Genomic DNA, 15853 nt, shown 5'->3' on the forward strand with positions numbered 1-15853 from the left:
AGGACTATGATCCCTTTTGTATTTATCTTTTCCAGCTCTGGAATAACACTGGATGAAGAGAAAGCAGTTCTTACCTAGCTGGCACGTTTTGCCAGTCCACTGAGGTGGGCAGATACACTTAAATCCATCAACTAGATCTTGGCAAGTTCCTCCATGACCACAGGGATTTGGAGAACAATCATCAATATCTGTAATGCAGAATAAGGAGAGGCTTAGCTCCACTGCCAGAGTGGCAATGGCAATAACTGACAAGTCTGACAAATGGTTGCTGCTACTCAGGTTTTCCCTGAGGAACAGAAGAACAACATGACTTCTACTTGGAATTTACAGGTTATCTTTGATTTCAGCAAAAGCCTCACTTAAAGAGAGGAGTAATGTGAAAAGGGGGTTCAAAGCACTGGGGGAAAAGTTTACCCCTGTGGCCTTTTGCAAATGGAAGTCCTATTTGAATCCAGCAAGACCCTCAGAGCAGCATTTTTAACAGCCTGCCAGAATGCTACAAGAATTCAGCATTCCACTTCTTTCAGGAGGCTTTGGGCTATTCCTTCCCCTGTACTTGACAAAACCCCTGGTACAAGCAAAGGGGAAGAGAGTGCACAGGGGTGTAAATGGTTGCTGGAAGCAATGCTCAGGCTGGGAAAGGTTAAGTAGTCTGCCTGGTAAGGTTATGAGGGATTAGAAAGACTGATCAAAACCAGCAAACTGGCACATTTGGAATGAACACTGAAAAGGACTCACTGTCAGTGCAGGTTGGTCCAGCCCAGCCAGGAGCACACACACATTCAAATCCCGTGGATGTCTCGAGGCAGCTTCCCCCGTTGTGACAAGGGTCAGAGAGGCAGGCGTGCTCCGCTGCACAGGGACAGAAGGACATCAGGCAGAGGCTACAGCAATGCCACCACAAGCCAGCCCTGCTCCTGCAAGAGCCAGGAATTTCCTGGCTGGCAGAAAGTCTCGCTCCAGCTAAGCTCACCAGCACACTGACTGGCACCTGCTGGGGCCACGGCCACACAGTGACCTCCCCAGTGAGCAGAAGGCTGATGTCCAGAGGCACCACACAGTCATGACAAAGCAACAGGAAAGGCTGCATCTTTGTACCCAGCCCTGGCTGGGTACGCTACAAATTGAGTTTTCCTCCATCTCATACAGTGCATCCAAAACCAGGCACCAAAAGCTGGCAAGAATTAACTGTGAGGTGGCACTTAATCTCAGCAGCTCCATCCAACACTTACCAATTTCACAGTTCTGTCCTGAGTAGCCCTCAGGGCAGGAACATTGGTATTTGTCAGGGCCGGTGTTGCTGCAGGTACCACCATTCAGGCAGGGCGGGTGGGTTCCACAGTAGTTCAGATCTGCAGGAGGGGAGGATGTTAAAGCCAGGCTGGAAGGCTACAGGAACATCCCCACGTGCTTTGTTCTGCTCTCCCAGAGCCTTTACAGAACGCATGCCCACAGAGGAGCGGGACAGGCTAAGGACAGATGCACACCTGAACAGCAGTGGGACAAGGGCAGGAGCTGAGGGCCAGCACGCTGCCAGCACGTTTCAGCAGCTCACTGAGCCCCGTGTGCACAGTCTGCCAGCGCTGACATCCCAGTGTGACACGGCCCTCTGGCATTAGCATACCTTTGTCACAGAGCTGACCACCCCAGTTGGTTTCACAGAGGCACTGCCATGGTTCAATGCAAGTGCCATGGACACATCCCGGGTGTGGAATGCACTTATCACAGTACTGGCCTTGCCATCCATACTGACACCTTCAGTAAAAGAGCAAAAAAAAAAAGGGAAAAAAATCAGAACAGGGAAACAAACCCAAACCCATCATAACTGCTGTATGTAGATACGAGTGTGCAACTCCAAAGCTTGAAGAAAGGCTGGGAAGTGGGGGAGAAGGGCAGGATGAGGGGAGGGGAGAAGCTATTCAAGGATTGTTTGATGGTTTCTTGTAAACAAACATTTTGGTAGTTTTGCCAAGGTCTCTGTAGCCGGCCTCCTGACAAAAGAATAACTGTTCTGAGAAAACCAGCATGAGGCCATTCAGCACAATAACACTCTTTTGGAGCCTCATATAGATGTGGCAGAGAGGGTGGGTGTGCACTACAAATCAATCTCTGGATTTTGACAGGGTGCTTTATAAATTGAGGGGGGAAGAAAAAGTCAGTGGAAACAATAGTAATCCAGAGATCCTCATGAATACAAGGTTCCAGGCGTTTCAGCCACGCTGGGTTTGCAGGAAGACAAACAAAACCATAACCAGCAATCTGAGCCCTTGGCAAGGCAGTAGCAAAACACGAGGAGTTCCCTGCTCTACCAGAAGGCACCCTTATTCTGAATGGAGAGACACACACAGGGCCAGTATGTGGACTGGGCCACAGTCAGGCATGAAGACAGCACGGCAGGGAAAACACGTGCTCAGAGATCAGCTGTCAGTGTGCTTCTGAGTTTGGTTTGTGCTAATAACCTCTTTGCAGGGAACAACTAAATCATGTCCAGTTCTGAGAAACACTGATGTCTGGAGAATTTACTACTATTTGAATTCTTTACTGTCGCCATCGATGAGCTACCTGAATTCTCTACTTAAAAGGAAGACGTTCTTTTAAAGTAAAGCCCCCTTAAGGGAAAGCTTATTTTGGATTTCATTTAGTTCTCGCTAGCAAGACATACCAAGGATCCTTCAGATTAAAGTGAATCTATAGATAGGAACAAGCAAAACAAGTTGAAAATGAAAAGCAAGGGCTTTTTGAGGTACTGTATTTCATTAACAGGTCCTGAGAGTAATTGATCAGCAGCAATTATGCACTAAGCTGTCACTAAATTATGAAAACAAACCTCAGCCCTACAGAAGTCAGCTAAGCTTTCTATTTGTAAAACCCCCCACCATTCTTCTCCTGGCAATTTCTTCTCATGGGAAAAAGCCAGAAGGATCTATCCAATGGATAATCACACACAGCCAGTGGTAAGTCCAACTTCCCTTCTAAAAATCTCAGGTGACAAACTGCATCCTAATTAACTTTTCTTCTTTAATAGCTATCACAATAGCAGCCTTTTCAAAGTCAATGGGAAATTCTTATTAGTGTGTGTGTGTTAAAAAAAGCCAGTCAGTGCAAAGAACATGAAAAAAACCCAGATAAGGCAAAACAACCTCCGTCAAGTACCTCTTGGAAAACCCTTCTGTACAGGGCATATACCGAGAATGCACAAAGATCAAAATTTAGGACCAGACCTTTTTAATTTGTGTTGCATACAAAGCAACTTGCCTGAGAGCTTGCACACAAGCCAAACTGAGGGACCTCACCTGCAAAAGCAAGTGTCCAAATTGAGGCTTGATTTTACTCCCATCAAATCAAAGTGGTGGTGGGTTTTGTTTTCTTTAGAACAAGTGTGAAGAAAGCAAAATAATTTAAAAACCCCACACCACACAGGAAAAAAAAATCACGAGCTTTAGAGCCAAAGTTACTACTTCAAACATCAGCTTCAAAACATAACAAACAAAATTGGATAAGGCTATGGGCATTTAGGGGAAACAAAAAAGCGGCATATCAATTCCAGAGAAAGATTCACAGTACTAACTCATGTTTAATAATATGGATGCAGCAGTTTCTCATGAGAAATTTAAAGCTAACTTTCCTTGTATAGTGATTCATGAGTAAAAAATGGTTTAGTTGGCCGGCCTGCATTGAAGAAAGTGACTGGCAGCAAAAGGGAAAAGGATATTTTAAGAACGTTTGCAAGTTGTCTGTTGTACCAGAACACAGAGCAGTTTCTGCTCGGATGTTATTTTTAAACCCTGTTGCATTTGTAGCATACAGGCTATATGACTCATCAAAACTTAAAAGAAAATAAAATCTTGTTTCTGTGTTCACTTTAAAGATAGTGGTCTAACTTGGCAAGCAGAAGTTATCTGAAAGCACCAGAAGGACAGCATTGTTTCAAGACTATGCAAATCAAGTGTGGGAAAGTTGCACCTTAAGTAAATAAGAGCACTAGTGCATGTCTGGGCAGTGAGTGGGAGGCAACAGACTTAGAAAGAGAAAGGGAAGAAAAAAAATCTGGAAACAAAGCCTGTTGTTCTGACTAGGAGACAGCAACCCCTACAAGGCATGTTTATTCTGATGACAGCAGCACAAATCACTGGTAGCCCTGACTGATATGCTCCTCTCACCATCTGGTCCCCCCACACTTCCTACTACTTGTTAGACTTTTTTTTAATTAAAAAAAGATTTAGATTTGGTGCTCTGGGGGTTAACCAGCTTATATCAGTACTGCTGAACATTAAAATCACAGGACAAGTGACAACAGTTCGTTCCCTGGCTGGACTTTCACTTTGCCACAGCTCTGTGAGGATGAGAGGTTACTTCCCACCTCACTTTCAGATGGTTCCTTGGTAATTTTTTTGTTTTGTTTTGGTTTTGAAGCATGAATTACAGAAGCAGATAAAATGAATGAGCCACTACAGCTGTTTAGGCTGAATTCTTATAGAATAATCTGTCAGACACTCCAGATCCAGTTCCTGTAGGAACTCTAGTCCACTTCATGCAAAGGTTCCCAGCAACACAGGATCCACCAATATGCTTGTTAGGCAGAAAAATTACTTTCTATTCCTTCAAACTTCTGAATCTTATTCAGGAATACCCAAACTTCACTTTTAACTCTTCCTACACAGGATCAATATGAGTATTTTTGTAACCTCAGAAGCTCTCAGTTGTAAACAGAAATGATAAAGGGTAACATGCAGCAACTTGGAACATGCCTGTTGATAAAGAATACCCACATTTAATATCCACTACCCCTCTAAGGGTAAGGGACAAGACTTTCCTGTGCTGTAAATATGTGCTGCATATTTTAAGGCATTCCAGATATTTAATTGTTGGGTTATGGATAAAATCTGCTTTCCATTGTCTCCTTGCCAGGACAGAAGGGACTTCAAAGCACGGCAACAAAATTCGGCATTCATCAGAGCCCACTGACAAGATTTCATCCCAGCCATTAACCTCTCAGCACTCGGAGCCAGGCTCACAATGGGAAAGGAACCCAGAGATTTAACTAATCCCATTCTAAAGAATGCTTGACTTTTGCCTACTGATGGAAGAAACCAGGGGGTGGGAGGGAAGGAGGGGGAAACACTGAAAGGGAGATGAAGAGAGAAAAGCCACACTGTACTTCAAGCTTGGAATTGAAAAAAACCTACTAATCAGGCTGTTGGAAAAAACATAGCCACCAAACATTTGCACTATTTATGCAGAAACAATTAGTTAGTGCTCATTAGGCACATTCACACGATTTATCCCATAGCCCCCTCTCCCTCAGTGCCACCACTTCACAAACCAAAAGCTTCTTAAAATTATCAGTGCATTAAAAGCCTGCTCCCCCCGCTTATTCTGGGCAAGTCAGCATGAATAATGTGTCTTGCTCAAAACCACAACTTCCAAAACGCCCTCCCTCCCCAGTCCTATTGTGTTTAGCATCACTTGTTTAATTAGTTGGGGAGGGGTGGGGGGAAAGCAAGGAGGGATAGGAAGCATTTACCTGCACTCTCCTGGAATTGTGCAAGAACCATGCTTGGGGCTACATCCCTGACGACAAATAGCTGTTAAAACAACAAAAAAGAAGAGTATCAGCACACTGCCCGCTTCCGGCACCTCCACACTCGTGGGAACATTTTAATCTCTAACAGCACTGTAATCCTGCTGAATCCAAGCTTTTAACCAGTATCTCCAATCAAGTCTACCGGAAGGAAAACCAAGGTAGGTGTCTCCCTGGGATAGGAAATCTATCAGCTTTTCCTTTCTATAGGAAATCTGTTACTCTGACTCTGCAGAGGGATCACTCCTAGTACTGTTCAAAGAGCTGTTTGCATGTGGGAGAAACCATCGTGCCTTGCAGAGCTCAGGTCACTTGGAGTCTACAGGTTTTTCTTCTCTCTCTTTTGCAGGTGATCTGGACCACTCTCCCTGGCTTTACACCTAATTCAAAGGAGCTTTTAACTACTCTGGATTTAGTTCTGGCTGTATCTCTGAACAGATGGGATAGCAAGATGAGCAGCAATTCAAATTGCAGGTAAACTCAGTCATTAAGAGAAGCTGATAGTCTGTTCCTGCTTTCTCCTTCCCCAATTACCTAGGTAGCAGCCATTCCCTAGTAAACATGTTGAACATGATCTCAGGTGGAACAAACAAGCCTGGGACTTTTCAAACACCAAAGCTTTACACTTGCCAGGTCAGCTCTAAAACAAGTCTCTCCTTCCTGCTTGTCTTGAAGTTCTGCACCAAAGGGGAAATCCTTTTTGAAGTCAGCAGCAGAACTCCCATTGAAGTCAGTGGGCTGGGTTTTCTTCCCAAGGGCAAAGATGCGGATAATCAGAGAAAGAACACTTCAGCTAAGTGCCCAGTTCTGTCTCCAAGACTTCTCTGAGACTTCAAGGCAAGGCAGAAACCACTCTTCTCCTGCCCCCAGCTCTCCCTGTAAAGAGCTGGTCACTGTCCCATCAGTCCATAGCCCCCTATCCGCACATCTGACCACCGAATGCAACCTGGACAGGCCACCCTCAAATCCCTCCCAGTGCCCCTGGTCTGCAGGACGAGCATTTGTCACAAACCTTTGTTGCACTCTGGTCCCATCCAGCCTTCCAGGCAGGTCTTGTTGCCGTTCTGGTCGCAGGTGTGGTGGGTGAAGAAGTCGTCCCTGGGCCGGCAGAACTTGTTGCAGCCGAAGCCGTAGTAGTGCTCGGCGCAGGTGACGCGGATCTGGTACTCGAAGTGCGCGGCGCCCGCGTTGTGCTTGAGCGTCTGCCACTGCCGGCTGGGGTTGATCATGCCCGAGTGCGACGCCTTCTCAATGATGCGGTCGGGGTCTGCAGGCACAGGAGATGGCAGGGTTAGACCTCCCTGCAGCTGTCCCCATTGACCCCCACATCACAGCTCTCCAGCTTCGCAGGCGACACGCTCCGAGGCAGCCAGTTGGTTTTATTAACTCTGTTTCAGACAGTCAGATAAGGCTGCCCTGGAGCTACAAGCCATTAACTGAAACACCCATGCAGCATTATCAAACTGAACCAAGCTCCAAATCAAAAGGCACTGTTCAGTTACTGCCAATCGCTTACCCCTTCTGCAGCGTAAGGGCATCCACTAAGAATTCATGCAGTTCATGACTAAAGAAAATTCAGCTCCAACAGACTGGTACAAAATGTGTTTTCCCCTGCTCCTCCATTAATGGCACTAGTTTTGTTTTCAACTGGAGCATTTACAAAAACAACATACTACAATAGCCTAATAAAGCCATGTCTACAGGCTGAACACAGGCACTGCAAAAGGTTTGCAGCCTTTTCCTTATGTGCAAACACTAAATTGAAAACTACCAATTTCAGCATTCAGATGACATGGGCAATCTCACCAGATTTTGGCTGAGAAATACCATGAAAGTCCTGTCTTCAGACAGCACCTGAGAGTACAAAGTCAAGATGACCAGAGCTCAAAGCAGAAGACTCAAACTACTGCATATATGTGCTATGGATCCCCTTCCTCTCTACAGAGCATTTTAAAGTTTAGATTTGCACTTGACATTTAGTTCTGGCAAAAGTCTTCTGGCTTTCAGAGCCATACAACTGTCTGAATTATGGCTTGAAATAACAATATTTCACATTTGCTTGGAACATTGTATATATCTGTGGTATTTCACTTTGTAGTCCAGGTCTTGTGACTCAAACGATCTGACACTGCCTTACGACCTGCTGCTACCCAGCACTTGACTGCTGAGTGAAAGTTTATCGTAAAACAGCCAAAATATCCTCACAGACTGAGCTCAAAACCAACAGTGAGTACATGGGAGCATAATCCAGTGACAGGAGAATTTGAGGTAGGAAGGCAGTTTGCCAGTGATGTGTTAGCAGCGTGTGAAGTACTGGCACCTCTGAGTGTTAAGAATTCAAATGTACTGATGTGCTGCTTGTTGTTCCAACAACTACAAAAGATCCTTCTGGGATTTTACATAAGGCAGAGCTGAAGACTAATGAAGTCTCTACTAAAGCCATAAGATGACACATGGGCAGTTTTTAATCCAAGATACTTTTAAATGTCTTGCTAAGGACCTTTGATTTGCAGCTTTCAAAAAAAAAGAACTTCCTGACAGGCTTCTCAAGCCTCAGATACCATTATGGATCCACCACTAGGTCCTGCCTGCTTGTCTGCAGTTGGGAATGAAGTCAAAGCTCTCGCTGCACAGCTAAAAAGAGTGTCAAGACTCAGATGTTGTGAGCATCTGCCCATTTTTGGGGGTATTTGTGACTTGAGACTACAGCATTCCTTATGTGTTTACAGTGTGAAATTAAGGGCAACAACTTCTTGTTCACCTTCTGGTATTTCTGGTTCTATAATATTTTGCCATTTAAATCAGTTTTTATTATTCATTGGCACTAAGCCCCCAACTCCACAACTATGTGTCAGACTTTCAAATGCAGGCAGGCCTTTATTAATTTAAATCCTATTCACAGGTAATGTGGATGCCTAAGGACCTTTCCATACTGGTACATCCAGAGCAACATCATGCTCTGTGCCGTGCAGGTGTAAGGCTCTTAGATCTCATCAGCGAGATTATTGACTAATTCTAAGAGGTACTTAAGCAGATGCATATCTGCTCGTCTTGAATGGGGCTAGTCTGGCAATTACAGTTCCACTCATGCGTGCTGGAGATGGCTCTGCTGCACTTGCCAAGATTACACTCCATCCACAGCACAGCTGGAAAGCAAAGGCACTTCCCCAAACACCGAGTGTGCATAAAGACATCCTGCTCCTTGTGAGTAGAACAACTTTATCCTCTCCTGTAAGTGGCAGAAGAAAAGGAGAACGACACTCAATTTAGTTTTGCAAACCAGCCCCCCCACCTCCACCCCCACACTCATTCTTGCTTTTCCAGTCTTTTCCTGTTCCCCCTTGGGAACATACCACTGACAACTATTTCAGTCCTTGGCACCAGAAAGGGAGTTAGTTGCCTTGAAAAAGTGATCTTTCCTTCTGCCTCTGCTCTTCCATTCTTCTCCTATCTGCCAGCTCATCAGGAAGCTCGTCCTTGCTGTACATCTATGACCTCTCACTCCAGCCATCAGCTCTTTGGAGACCCTAACCACAGCCTGAACTCAAATGGAAACACCCTTTTAAGCCCACGGGACTTCATTTTCTTCTGCAGGTGCTCAGATGAAACCCAGCTGCAGGTTCCCTCTGGATCAGGGATAAAATGTCTCCCATTGGATACACATTTTAAAGCTCCCCCCATCCAGCTGAATTCAAACACAGCCTCGCAGGTTTAAGCTCCCTTTCCATTAGCCATCACCCACAGTTTTCACAATGAAGCGCTGCATGTTCCTTCTTGTACAAGAGCTCCTCCACCCTTGCCTATTCCCACCTGTCAGAGTGCACTTACACAAGGGTGCTGACCCAGACTCCAGGGGAGGCATTGCAACAACCCTGCCATTCTTAGCCCGCACCAGCCACCCTTTCAGTTTTATAGGAAGCGATCCCAACACTGCAGAATGGTTAAGTAAATAAAAAGCAGCAGTCAGCCAGGCTTGAGACAAAGGGATCTTCTGAACTCCACTGCCTTCATCTGACTCAGAACCCCATGCTTTGATAGAAAGGTTAGAGGAAGCATTAACCCATTAGAAATTGATGAAGTGGAAGAGAGAGGCTTTCTGTACATCTCAGGCTTCCGCTCCACACTTCACTGTCAGAGACTCTGTTGGTTTTATTCACTTCTTGTGGCTACACTTCAAAGCTATAAATCCCTCTTTTTATTCAGTGGGCAACTGTATCAAAGGTTTTAGACACAAGGAAATGACCTATTTTGACTGCCCACCTTTGCCTTTCAGTGCTCCAATGTCTGGAAATTATAACTATGCAGCATCAGGAAGCAAAAACAACAGAAAGAGCCCAGACTTCTCTGAGCAGTTTGGGTGGCCAAGGACAGCACAGTTATTTTTGAAAGTCTTTGTTTCAGACAACTTCCAGCCACGGCTTGGTTTACATTGTGAAGTCTCTTATGCCCGCCTGGAATTCACATGCAACTGATACCAGTAATTTACAATAGCTCTTTGACATAGTTTGAGATGCAATGTCAGCCCATTAGCTTTATGTATGAAGCAACAGTAGCAAGATGGCAACCAGACAAGAACCAGAGTAAGAAAACCATTTGAGTTGAATCTTGGCTCCAACAAAGCACGATTCTCATCAACTTCAACAGGGCCAGAATTTAACTGCAAGCCACTCTTGGAAGTGAGACAAGAGAGAGTATGTGGTAAAGGAACGTAGGAGGAGTGGAATGTAAGGGGGGAAGGAAGCATCCACTCGAGGATCTTCTAACAACCGCATTGATCAGAGGATGTTTCAGCGCTATCGAAAAGTCACACAAGGCCTACTAAACCCACTTTCATTGCTGAGAGCTCTCACGGGGTCTTTACGATTCAGTGGCAATTAGGGCAAAAGAAAACCCTAGACATCAAAAAACCCCACTCTTCTCATTATATGATGACAATTGTTTTGTTCTAATCGTTTTCTTCACTAGTCCAACAAGCCTTACTCGGCAGCTCTGGGAAAGCTGACTAAGTCAAGCCGTGCAGCACAAAGGAGAAGATTTGTGCAGTGCAGTGACTGGAGTGACCTACAGATGGGTAAGTGACAGCAAAGCTGGAGCAGGAATGCAGATCAGGAACGTATGCAAGAGCATGTCTGCACTTGGTCAAATGCACTGCTGAGAAATGAGGCAATTTTGTCTGAAGACAATTGTACTTCCAGAACATGAAAGCAAAGAAAGGGTTCATTGTGTAGCTTTGGAAATGCAGTTGTTTCATGAAAAAAGATGAGCTCTAATAATAGTAAAAGTGGCAGAGACCCAGTCTGAAACAACTCCCAGATCCTACTATAAACAAGACTTTCATTTTGAATTCAGGCATCTTCCATTTTTAATATTTCACTGCTGCTGCATCATCTACTTTCTTCTCCATATAACACTCTATATCCAAGAAATCCCCCAGCCACTGCTCCATGGCTGTGCTGGGGTAGAGTCTGAAATCACAGGTACTCTAGCAGGGCTGAATGAAGCTGGTTGTGGCTACCCCTGACAGGCCACAAGATTTGTCTCAAGCAGCAACTGCTTTTCTGGAATGAAGAATTAACAGGACACCCCATGTACATTTAAAAAAATATAAGGAGCAGATCTGCACAGAGTAATTTCCAAGCTATGCTCTCCTCACCAATTAAAACATAAAAGCACAGCACTGTGCACACTTCTCCAAGGCCTGCCTCTCACAAGGCATGAAGCCCATTTCATTCCTGCATGGCTGCCCCCTTGGCACTCCAAGGCAGACTGCAAGAAGCTGCTGTAGGATTTCTGTAACATGGAGCACAGTGCTGCTGCCTGCTTGCTGAAGGAAAGGCCTGTTGTGTCAACAAAAGCTTTATGAGTTGAGATTCACACTCTCCCCTGTGGCTTTTACCACACACACACTGTGTTAAAGCCCTAGGTTGAAATAGAGCTGATTTTGCCCACCTCCCTCAGTAACAGCAGGCAAAAAGCAGAACACCTCATGCACCCAGAGACCCTGTGCAGCTTCCTCTAGCCACGGGAAAAGCTGAGCAGAATGGTTCTGAAACCAACCAGAGACATTCCAGGAGAAAGATCCCCACCCTTGATTTTCAGCCGGCCCTACCAGGTGGTGTCTGGTAAATATTTTTTCAGCCCCTGCATACAAACCCCCAGACATCCAACTCCCAAGGAAGAGCTTGTAGTAACTCTTCTTTCTCATCTACAGTCATTAGATGGATGTGGATATCAAGTCTTACACAGATTTTAAGTTGTTTTCTTTTTCAAAGCAGTACATTCAGTTTTGAGAAGTACTTATAGAGTTTATAGAGAGGTCTCAGGTGAACAAGACTTAGCCTTCTGAATATTGGTCCTAATTAAAAAGAACAAAACAGGACCAAAAAAACCAAATTAAGAAAACTGAAGAAATCCTTTGGCTTTTACTCTCCCAGAGGAGAAAGAAGGAATTAACAGCATCTATTTTTAGGCATCACACTGATGGTGCCTAGGTGAGCAAGCTACTCACCCTCTGCAGGCAATGTGAGTGAGACAGGCTGCTGCAGAGCCTGGAGGAACTGCTCCAAGCTCTTTGGGGCAGAGCTTTTCCCTCTCCTTGTGCTCTAACTCACAGCAAGCTGGGGAGGCTCCCAGAGGCCTTTCAGTGCCTGGGACACAGAGGTGTCAGAACTAAATAAGGCAGAGGAAGGAACACTTACTTGTGGAGTTATCATTGTAATCCCACGCCTCGACAAGCAACGTGTAAGATCTCTGCAAAAGAGAAATAAGAGTTAGTTTCAAAGCCACACACGACTAAGGGAAAAAAAAACCAACCTGCCAACAATTTTAATTAAAAAGAAAAATTCTGGTCTCTACCCCAAAGCAGATACTTGAACACAGAAATAGGTAAAAGATTATGCTTTAGACAAACATGATCTTCTTGAAACCCCGTAAGCTACCTTATCCAGTCTGACTTAGAAGACCTTTCACCTTGGATAGCTCATCTTTGTCATCATTAAAGCATCTTATGTACTTAACCAGGAAGTGCAGCCTTTGACACTGCACTCCAGCTGAAATAAAGCATGTGGGACAACTGCACATGGAAGACAGAAAGCACCAGGATAGCACAGCAGCATCAAAAAACCCCAAGCCAAACCCCCACTCTCAAAAACTGCTTCAAAAGAATTTTAGTTACAGAAAAATAGTCTGGATGTCCCTTCCCCCAGCCATCCTGAAAGCAAGGAGTGTTGCTAAGATTACTGTGCCCTGCCTTGACAGCGCAATCTCCAGGGACTTTGCTTTTCAGCACCCCCTTTGAAAGCTTTGTCTGCACGAGGGCCATCGCAGCTCCCACAAGTATCAGGTAACGGGGAAGGACTGATGGATATGGAAGGGGGTGGGGTGAGAGAGAAGCGCTGTAAAACAAAGGCTGAGAAAGCCTCCTCGGAAGAGCAGGGGAAGGCAAGTCCGCTCTCCACCCGTGTCCCTTCTACAGATGCTCCAAGCTGCCAATGAGCTCTCCAGCAATAATAATCATAAGCATAAACTGACTGAAGTGACTCCATGGGCTGGAAAGATGCCAGCTATTACATCTAAGCCACCTTTATCTTCAATCCTAACTTGAGAACAAGACCCATTAAAACATCTCCTCCTCCTCCTCCAGCTCTACCCCGAGATATTATTATCCGGGCTGTATCTTTCAAAGTTGCCATTTAGCCAGCCAAACTTACACAATGATTAAAAACCAAAACAAAACACCTCCTCTCCAGAAGGAAAGGGGGGGGGAGAGCTGAGGAAAAATAAGCAAAAAATATGACTTGAAAAGTAAAAAATAATAATAGCCACAGATAAGGCAATATATGTAACATCTTTCCAGAGAGCAGAACAATAACACTACAAATAAAAATTCCGTGAGGAGTTTTGATGCTTTGCCATAGAAACTGTGCATTGCAAGGTTTATTTCTCCTTAACTGTGTCCATGTTCAGTCACAGGCTGCTCATTTGTGGTCTGCAGTGCCTCTCTGTAACAGAGACCAAAATGCAGTTCTGAGAGGGAGCTGCTACAAGGTGCACGGGGGTAAGGTAGAACTCAGACTTCTGAAGAGGAAGGGAAACAAAAAAAGGAGGAAAAAAAAAGAAAAAAGAGAACAAGAGTTGGAGCAGACTGCTTTCTCACGACTGGACACAGCATGAGGCTCTGAATGAAAACCCAGTTTGTGATGGACACCGGCTTGCTGTATAGCCTAAATATGTTTCATATTCAAACCAGGATTCCATTCCGTTCCTGATAACTGTGGGAAAATGCTTCCAAAAGTAAGCAAAGCTGGGCAAGCCAAGACATGCACCCAAACTTCTACACAGAGGCTCCATTGGCCTGAACCATTTTTGGTTAATATTTCATGAAAAGTTATATGTTACTTGTTTCTATTCTAGACCGAGTCTGACAACCTGAAAGAAACTGTGAAAATCAAATAAACCAAAATGAAATGCAACTCAATCATCTAACACCGCTTAAAACAGATTTAAGAAGTCCTTGCACTAGTCAGTGGTGAAAAAAAAAAAGAAAGAACCAAAACAAACAAACAAAACCAGAATAGAACTCCCGAGCCATATTACAGATGCAGATTGCACTATCTTGGGTGCTTCCTCAGTGGTTTAATTACCAACATTAAGCAGCACAAGCTCAACATGTTACTGCAAGCTTGACAAAAAATATTATGATATTAGAGAATGAATTATGACAACTAGCACTACTTCCAATAAAGTTAAGGATGTTTTCCTTTCGGCCTTGCATAATTGTTTTGGAAGATATTTTGTCTAAACTCATAGCAACAGTTCCCTGCTGGTTCTCAGGACTGTTTACCAACACACCTAGCCCTTAAGGAAAGGAAAGGCTGAATCCTAGCTGTGAGTGCTACTGTTGCTAGATACTTGTGTGACCACTTTCCACTACCACACAGGAGTTTGGTTAAAACAGAGGAGATGCTTCAGCTGACCTGGATGGAAACAAAATGCAGGGGGAACAGACCTACCCTGGCAATTCCCTTGCTTCTAACTGCCCCCTCTCATTTTGTCTGAATGCATTAAATGAAGAGTGCCTGTCCTGAAAAGGGGTGATACAAAGAATGGCATTTGATCCCTTGCCTCTGTCCCTCTCAGCATGGGGAAAAGACCAAAAAAACCCAAGACTTTGTGTTCAGAATGGGACACTTTTAAACAAAAGCTACACAGACACCCAGAGCCTCACACCAGTAGCAAACCCTCTTCAACAATCCAACTATCACATACCCCTAGCTAATTCCCTCAGCCCTCCCAGAAAAGCAGCTCCGTGCAAAGCTGCACTGTTGAGATTTTTTAGAAGTGCATATCATCCCCACTCTATAGATCAAGGATTCAGATATCTCAGGAATGACTGCTTACAGTGTGGAGGTTTAAGTTTTCCCATGCCCATAGATGACCTCTGCCCATCTTTGAATAAATATATATATCCAGACACAAGAATTCCACATCATGCACCTTATTCCATCAAAGTGATGTCCTAGGCAACAAGGCAGCAGTGAACTCTCCAGAGTCACACCCAATTAGCCACTGTAAACCTGAGCTTGACCAGAAGGCAGGGATTCTGGCTTGAGAGGAAAGGCAGCTTGAAAGGAACAGCAAATCCTTACACTTTGCAGATAGTCACGAGGGCTTTGAAAGGCAGCATGGCCAAATTTAAGCAGAATTTCTGTGAGTGGAGCTAGGAGAGGATGGAAATGGTCAAGTTCTCCAAGAAACAAAGCAAGCATCAGTGTCCAAGAGCTGTTTTCCTCAATGACAAGACACTGACACTGTGTCTTGATCCCCTGATAGTACAGCTCGAGAGACTGTGCAGACCAGAAACCCATCAGAAATTGTCCCTTTTAAGGATCTCAAAGGGCAGTGCAACCTCCTTTCTGGTTATTAAAACTAATCCTGGCAGCTGCAGGTAAACAGGTGTTTAAAGCTCTCTGCTTGATTACCCTCTTCCCTCCCTTCACCCAGACATCCACCCAAAGGAGGTGTTTTTGTGCTCTGGCTTCTGAAGGCACTCTGCGAGTCAGTGGGCCAGAGCAAGATTAAAACACCCGGCTCCTCACTGCAGCGCTGCCTCTGTTTTCAAAGGGCTCGCAACTCGTCTAACTCCTTTCCCTCCTAGCCCTGTGGTTAGAGCGTGCAAGAGCTTTGCTGAGCATGTGAAACCATGACTAGACAAATGCAGTGGGAAGTTTTGCATTCAGAGCCCTGCTCCTCCTCTGCCAAACAAGGAGAGCA

The 15853-nt window shown here is 44.8% G+C and overlaps 1 protein-coding gene across 1 annotated transcript in view; it reads right to left on the bottom strand.

Moving 5' to 3' along the window:
• Positions 1-15853, bottom strand: part of JAG1 (jagged canonical Notch ligand 1) — a 35363-nt gene that overhangs the window by 10686 nt on the left and 8824 nt on the right. Inside the window, exons 3-9 of the mRNA XM_054628917.2 lie at positions 12280-12331; positions 6594-6848; positions 5525-5585; positions 1625-1755; positions 1233-1352; positions 739-852; positions 75-188 (exon numbers count right to left, since the gene is read on the bottom strand). Of these exons, the coding sequence (XP_054484892.2) occupies positions 75-188; positions 739-852; positions 1233-1352; positions 1625-1755; positions 5525-5585; positions 6594-6848; positions 12280-12331 (847 nt within the window). The remainder of the gene's footprint in view (positions 1-74; positions 189-738; positions 853-1232; positions 1353-1624; positions 1756-5524; positions 5586-6593; positions 6849-12279; positions 12332-15853) is intronic.

Source organism: Agelaius phoeniceus, chromosome 3 (genome assembly GCF_051311805.1).
Source record: "Agelaius phoeniceus isolate bAgePho1 chromosome 3, bAgePho1.hap1, whole genome shotgun sequence".
In the NCBI taxonomy this organism is placed as follows: Eukaryota; Metazoa; Chordata; class Aves; order Passeriformes; family Icteridae; genus Agelaius; species Agelaius phoeniceus.